The sequence below is a fragment of the Belonocnema kinseyi genome, chromosome 8, assembly GCF_010883055.1.
Source record: "Belonocnema kinseyi isolate 2016_QV_RU_SX_M_011 chromosome 8, B_treatae_v1, whole genome shotgun sequence".
NCBI classification, from domain to species: domain Eukaryota; kingdom Metazoa; phylum Arthropoda; class Insecta; order Hymenoptera; family Cynipidae; genus Belonocnema; species Belonocnema kinseyi.
The window spans coordinates 86,495,928-86,504,217 of record NC_046664.1 but is presented as its reverse complement, the minus strand read 5'-3'; the positions used below and the strand labels follow the sequence as shown (position 1 = coordinate 86,504,217).

At 28.6% G+C, this 8,290-nt stretch overlaps 1 protein-coding gene across 1 annotated transcript in view; it reads right to left on the bottom strand.

Moving 5' to 3' along the window:
- Window positions 1–8,290, bottom strand: part of LOC117178587 (photoreceptor-specific nuclear receptor-like) — a 100,789-nt gene that overhangs the window by 1,372 nt on the left and 91,127 nt on the right. The window contains exons 5-8 of the mRNA XM_033370014.1: window positions 4,865–5,036; window positions 3,103–3,301; window positions 2,656–2,781; window positions 17–253 (exon numbers count right to left, since the gene is read on the bottom strand). Of these exons, the coding sequence (XP_033225905.1) occupies window positions 17–253; window positions 2,656–2,781; window positions 3,103–3,301; window positions 4,865–5,036 (734 nt within the window). The remainder of the gene's footprint in view (window positions 1–16; window positions 254–2,655; window positions 2,782–3,102; window positions 3,302–4,864; window positions 5,037–8,290) is intronic.

The following is an 8,290-nucleotide window of genomic DNA, read 5'->3' as shown; positions in this document are numbered from 1 at the left end:
ATGAACTGTTTTTTACCTGAATTGTTCTTAGTTCTTGACGAGATGCGTTATCAGGTAGCCTCCTTCGCACGTGTTCATCATCCAAGAGTCCTGTAAAGTCCCAGGAAACGGACCACTGAGCGAGGTGAAGAAGGAAAAGTTGAGTCCAGGTTTCCTCCAAGAGGAGACGTTGATCGCTTTCAGGAATTGCCTGAAACGGTGCTAAACATCGAACCCATTGGACGACCATGAAGAGTAATCTGGCTGTCGTTTCCTGATTGATGAAGTCAGAGAAAGGTAAATGTAAAATATTTCAATTCAATAGTTTAATGTTACTTTAACAATTTACGTTATTATCTAAAGATTTCTATCCTTTTTAAAATTTTGTTCAAAAAGTTCATCCCTGAATTTTCTTAAATTCTTTTCTTTAGTACCCTCGAATTCTTTTGATTGTACCTTGAACTTACATCAATTAAAATTTATTTTGAATATAATAAATTCAATTGTATTAAAGTGAAATCTAAGGACTAAATAAAAGTCTGCTACATATTAAATAATTTCACTCGACTAAATTTGAATTAGTTGAAAGTGACTAACAGAAGAACAAAAATTTGAATTATGAGTTCAATCTACTCGTATTCTTCCAATTTTACTTATACTTGAATTCTTCTGAATTTTCTTTACCTAAACTGATTGCGATTGAACTTTTATTAATTCTTTGGATACCTTTGAATTCACTTATTTGTTAATTCTATATCTACAGAATTTAATTTAATTTTTATTAATTCTTTGGATTTCTTTATTTCACTTAAATTCCACTGAATGCAGTTAAATTTTCTTAACTCTTACAATTCTTTTGCATCCCCTTGAATTCTTCAGAATTCTATTGCACTCCTCTAAATTAATTTTAACTCAATGAAATTTTTGTCAATCATTTAAAAGAATTCCATTAAATTCAAAAGTATTCAATTAATTCAACAGAATTCGAGTCATTCAATCAATTCAATACAGATCAATAAATTCGAAAGAATTCAAAGAATTTTTAATAAACCATAGAATTTGAAAGATTTCGAAGAATTTTAAATAATTTAGAGAATATGAAGTATTCAAAGAATTTTATGGAGTTTTAAGAATTAAAAAAATTATGAAAAACTTGAAACAATTGTACAAACAATCGAAACAATTCTATAAAGAATCGAACCAATTTTTCAGAAATCAAAGAATTCTCAAGAAGTCAAGTAATTAATTTAAAAAATCGAATTGAATGTAGTAGAATCCCAGTCGACACAAATCTCAAGAAACCTCGGTAAAAAATCGTAAAATGTCCATTGGACCTCGTATCTTGAGAGTTTGAATGTCATTATTTCTTTCGAAAGACTGAAAGAATAAGTGAATTCGTTAAGCAGCCCATTTTACCAAAGGTTCTGGTTTTATCCATCAAAAATTATTTAAGAGTTATTTAAAATTCCATTTTCCCCAAAAACTATTTGAAATACGAAAAAAATGTCAAGAATCAAAATTCTCTCTATCAAACAGATGAACAAGTTTCGTTGAAAACATTTTTTTATACGAAGCATATCTTTTTTTCGATCATGAAAAATGTTAATAAAAATAAAAAATTCTATATTGCGGTCAAATTATACAAGATACACAGAAAAAAATGGTTGGTTTGGGTAACTATTTAGTTTGTACGATATGTTACTGCTCTTTTGTTAGTTGGGCCAACCATGTACTTAGTTGTTGATACTAACTGAATAGTCAGTGCCACTAGTGGAATTGTTGTACGAACTAATAAAATAACAGTATTGACTAATAAAATAGCATTAAAATAACATTAAAAATCTAAAAAATAGAATTTTTGAAAAAAAAACAACGGAATATATGAAGGAGAAATGAATAGACAACAAATTAACCGTTTCACATTTTTTTTATAACTATTTTTAAGCCTTTTTGTGCAATTTTTTTTAAGTTTATGGTGGTTTAAAAAATGAACTTTCAAATTGTTCAACAGAAAAAGATCGACAAACTTATTACAAATTACTTTTTGATAAGACGCGCCATTTTTATTTTATGCGTAAAAGATAATATTAAAAAAATATTAAAATTTTTGGAAAAAAGACACAAGCTACTATACAATATTTATTTTGTTGATAGGACGCGTACTTTTTTACGTACATTTTAAGAACGAGTTTGTTAAAGCCGAAGAAGCTTTAACAAAAGAAAATTCATAATCATAAAATTAAAATTGTCGATGGTATGAACTTTAATTATAAAAGGTCTATGCACAATTGTAGGGGAAGTACAAAGACCGAGCGCGTAGCGCGAGATCTAACAGAAGCTAGCCCTAGGCGCGCTCAAACTTGCGAGCCGCGCGCGATAAGCATGTACCTGAACAATGGGCAGATTTTTTAAATTTATAATTTCGGGGAAAGCTAAACGGTGATTTACTCAACCTCATTTCCGTAAATTATTTCTTGCACATGTAACACCATATATTTTTTCACACAAAGTTTATTAAACTGATCCATCCCTCTACATAGAAAAGAAATGTACTCAATGGACTGTAAATTATTGCTCCTCTAGAAAAGTTTTTTATCTCTTTTATAAAATGAGGCTGATTGGACTTAGCACCATTTAGCGTTAATAATTATAATTAATTATTCTTTACTGACTTACTTGTAAAACTTCCCAAGTGGGACTAAAAATCGGTGGAACTCTAGGTGGACTCCGACTGGCTTCTGTTTCCGTCTGGTCTAAAGAACCTTCTATTTCTGGCTGCAAACGAGCATTCCAGCCTAATTCCTAAAGACAAAACCACATTTCTTTAATTTTCAAAGAATTATGCCACTATATTTTTAAAACGTTAAAAAAAAGTGTCAAAACAAAAATTTCAGCATTTTGCGACTAATTATATTTACCTAGTTTCAAATATTAAATGCGGGTTCCCTTAAACCTAGGGTCTAAGTCAAGAAACTGTTTAAGCTAACGACGAAAGTCGAGAACAGATTTACGAGAGAAAAGCGCAACTTCTTGGCACTTGGTTCCTTCTCTAAATTATTCATGGGATATTGCAATGGAAAGACGAGGGAAGGAGCTGAGAACAATTTGGGGTGAATTACTTACCTGGCATTTCTCTGCAGACATAATTATCTGTAGAAGGGGAGGTTGCGGTGCGACGGTGACAGTGGTGGAGTGATAGAGGGTCGTAGTCGAGGGAGGATGAGTTAGAGCCAATGGTGCCGGAGATGGAGAATCTTCTGATGACTTGTGAATGTGCAGTGGTGGAGCATAGGGCTTAAACCTGTGATCCAACCGGAATCCCCTGTAATAATTTGTTTGTCTACATTGAGTCGAAAATTCGGTATTAATAAAAATATAACTGGGAAAATACCAGAATGATAACATTAAGTATCAAAAGAACCATACACATTTTGTGAAGTCTTTCATTTAGACGATTTAATTCTTTCAGATTGTTGGCCAAAACTACATCACGCTGTCACGAAACATTTTTCCAACCCTCGCGTCGCAAATACGAACACTCCCCGCTCATTTTAGTTCAACATTTTTTCTTAGATTTCATATGAATAGCACTTTAAATAAAACACAAAACAGCGGAATCCTTTAAACAAAAATTATATTTAGGAATTCATTATGAAAGATTGAGATTTCAAGTAGAGAGTGCAAGTTTGAACCCAAAATCTTTATTATGGTGCATGTGGCACCTCTCCGAAGACGCACCCATGTCAAAAAAAGTTTGTCCATGGCCGGCATGATTCCGGGCGAACGGCTTATTTAAAATCAAAAAACCAAACGGCATTTTAATTTGTAAGGCTGTGGCCATCGCCTGAACTTGGATATTTTCAAAATTTTGAAAATTAAGCAATTGACACGGTTTTGAATTTTTTTCAAATTTCATGATTTTTTTCGATTATTTTCTTACGAAAAAAAACGGCTTGAATTTTTTAATTATCCTAGTTCAAGCGATACGTACACATGTGCTGAGTCTGTCCTACAAATTTCAAAGAAATCGTTCGAACCGTTTTTGAGATATCATGTCGGCCAATTAGAAAAACGTGGTTTCGAGAAAACACGTTTGAAATATCACTTCACCAGCATATTCTACACATCTGTAGGAATTAATTCAGACAATAAATCGATTTTTTCGACCGGACACAAAGGGTGGCCCCCTTAACAAAATGTTAGATTTTCTACCAAAAATATTAATCTTATACCAAAAGATATGAATCTTAAACTAAAGTATTGAACTTTCAAGTAAAATAGAGGAATTTTAAAGAAAATTGTTTCAGTTTTAACCAAAAAAATTAAACTTCAACTACAAACAATTTCATTTAAAAAAATTTGAACCCTCAAGCCAAAAAGTCGAATTTTTTAGAATACAGATGAATTTTCAATCCAAAAATACAAATTTTCAGTTTCAGAAATTTATTCCCAACAAAAATATATTAGCAGCTACTATTTAAATGACAAAAAGGATTTTTTTTAATAAGAAACGGTCGAGTTTAACCAAAAAATATGAATTAGATTTTTTTTTTAACAAATCACATAAATTTTCTACCAAATAGTTGCAGGTTTAAACTGAAAAAGGTAATTTTTTACCAAAAATGGAATAATTAAATTTTCATAAATTAATTAATTTTCAATAAAAAAAAACTAATTTTCTAAAAGAAAAAGCTGTATTTATATGATTTACTTGTAAAATAGATTTACTAATGTTCATTTTCCATGCATGTCAAGAAATTATTATTCATATTCATATTTTAATTGTTTCACAATTCGTCACTAAACCTATTAACTCCCTGGCAGTGTGACGAGGTTTTTAAACAGCCCGTAACAGGATTATAGTGAGATAATATAAAACAATAACCTGATCGGTCCGAAAGCGTGAGATGGGTTTATGTCCATTCGTGTCCCGTTGTGGTGAACCGGATTTCCTGAATGAGGCGAGAGTTGCGTTAAAATTGAAGACTGCTGCTGATGTTTGTCAGGTAGCACTGTATGCTGTTTCGCTTTTCGAGGACCCCGCTCATGTTGTACTGCTAAACACCAATATTAGTCCACGCCATTATTACTTCATCGAGTGTTAAAAAAATGAAAAGCATTAAATTCGACTACTCCATGCAATACGGAATCAAATCCGGATAAGTCCGTTTGCAGAATCAGCCCAAGTGCGAAGTCACATACGGCCCAGCATTGGCCCATAGTCGGAAAAAATATTGCCGAAGCTCGGCTGTCATTATCGCGCCAATGACGAAATGATAACTATGGCCTGCACTTGGCAGCCAAGGTTTGGCTGCCATAGTTGGCCCAACACTGGGTACCAATACTGCTATAGTCAGCGTATTCGGTTATCTTGCACTGGTGCAGTCCGATCTGCACCCAAGCAGTTCGGAGTGAGAAGGAAGAAGTAAGAAGAAGTAGAAGGGAGCGATCGTAGTGCTCTTGGAGTACACCAGTGCAGGATAAACGAATGCGCCATAAGGTCTAGGGATTCTCTATATATGAAAACTCGTAACCTCCATTAGTAGCGCATGGAGGCTGAATCTTACATAGTGGATTTAAGTACATAATTTATGGCGACTGGCGACCTCTGTTTTAAATGTATAAAATTAATCGAACTGAAAACTAGATTTTTACTTTTATCGGTCGCCAAGAATTATTTTATTTTGTGTCTTTATTTTCACTTTCAATAACAGCTGTTCTTTTTAATAATAAATTTTTAATTGGTTTATTCAATGTTAAAGTAATATTTATTTCAAGTCTATCTTAAAATTTCATTCTTTTAAATAATATAAACGATTATTAAATTAATAGATATATTGAGAAATCATCAAGTTTAATAATATTATTATATAAATTATAATTAATTTTTTTATCAAAACGTAAAGTTATTACAAACGAAATTACAATTATATAAATTTATTATATTAATGTTTTAATTATGCTAATGATTTAATGTTGAAAAACTTATTAATTTTAGATTAAAATTAAATAATATTGTATTTTTATTAAAACTTTATCTAATCAAAATGTATTAACTATTTAATAGTAGAACTATATTTCTTAAAGTATTAATTAGTTAAAATTTATCTTAAAATTTAGTTAAAAAAAAATATTATTAAATTAATAGATATATTGCGATTTCATAAAGTTTAATAATATTATTATATAAAATATAATTAAAAATTGGGGTTAAAACGTAAAGTTATTATAAGGTAAATTACAATTAAATTAATTTATTATATTAATGTTTTAATTATGTTAAAGATTTAATGTTGAAAAACTTATTATTTTTAGATTAAAATTAAATAATATCGTATTTTTATTTTAACGTTATCTAATCAAAATTTATTAACTATTTAATATTGGAGCCTATATCAATTCTAAATTTTACATAATTGAGTCATAAAAAATTTTTTTTTCCGTTTTATTTATAATAATAACATTTTCATGAGTTCTATATTAGCAAATTATAAAGGTTAATAATATTATGTTATACATGCTTATAATTTTTTATACTAATATTATATTCATATTTCATATTTAAAAATTATTTACAAATTTAAAATTAAATATAATTTAAATAAATTTTAAATTGGTTTATTCATTGTTACAATTATATAATTTTTTATGGTGCCTCCGATATTGTAAAATGAGTATTTAAATTCAATTTTCTAAATTATATGTACACATATTTTAATTCTTTTAACTTAGCTAGAAAGCTTATTAATAAATTAAATGTAGAGAAATCCAGTTTGAAATTTGAATGAGAATATAATGTAAACATTATTTGAATGTTTTCATTAAAATAATTGTGTAATGCTTTTTATGTTGTGAAATGATGAATTAATTATCAACTAACTTTACAAAAACTCACTTTTTTTGGAATTAGTTTAAGAGTTTATTGATAAAGAAAAATTTTAGAAATTAAAGTTGAAATTTAAAAAAAATGTATTAACTAAAAATTATTTAAAGGCTTTAGTGAGAATTATAGTTTAGTGCTTCTTTTTTTTGTAAAATTACTAATTAATATCAGCTGAATATTTACTTTCGAACATTAAATTGAATAAAGATTAAAATTTATTACCTTCAATTTAATTAACAAAAGTAACAAATAAATACATTATTTACTTGTAGCTTATATAATGGAACATTGAATATGATTTGTATGATATAAATGAATTTATTTTTGAAGTACCTTTATTTCAATTAAGTAATTTTTCGGAATTATGGTGTTGTTCTGAGATTAATATTTTCATTTAATTTTCAAAAATATATGTAAAAATGTTCAAATTTTTCTCTTAAATGAATATTAAGTCACTAAAAAATGAAATTTTTATAAATAACATTTAAAATTTGTTAAAAGATATATAAATATTTCAATTAAAATAATTGTTTAACGATTTTTATGCTTTGAAATGACTGAATAATTTTTAATTGATTATATTACAAATCGAATTTCCACAAATAATTGCAAAAGAATATAATTATTTGAGGCTTTTTAAGTTATGAACTGTTTAATTCATTATTAGCTGATTAACGTTGTTCACAATGTTAAATCATATCCAGTTTAAATTTAAATTGTTTTAAATTAAGTAACCTACATTGATTACAGTAGAGTCTCGCTTGTCCGAGCTATTGTGGTCCGGCCCCAACTTGGATAATAAGGAAACTCGCATAAGAACGGAATTTTAAACAAAAAGAAACGCTCGGTGTAATAAACTAAAAGTAGAAACTTATAACGTAGAGAGTATATACATTATTAACGAATAAGAGCAGAGGTTTGGGAAAATCTGTTCTGTTTGGTTAAGAAAGTTCATATGTATGAATAATGCATAAGGGTTGAATAATAAGAACTACTATTGCGCTATAGCTCGGATAAGACGGGTAAACTATTTTCGCTTCAGCCTCGTATAATCGCGAACTCGGATAATGCGGCCTCGGATAAGCCAGGTTCTAATGTATTTAGTTTGAGATTATGTATTTAAATATTAGCTGATACCTTTTGTATCGAAGTTTATTTTTTCTTTCAAACATCTATATTTCATGTATATGAATTTTTATGATGATTGTGATAATTGTGAAATGAGATTCTGAATTTCATTAGCAAACTTATATTTACATACATTTTAATTTAAAAAAATTAATTTACAAGGTAATTAATAGATTAGAGGTAGAAAAATGCTGTTTCAAATTTAAATGAGAATATAATGTAAACAATATTTGAGTGTACAAATGAAAATAATTGTATAATGCTTCTTATTGTGTAAACTGATTAATTAATTATGAAATT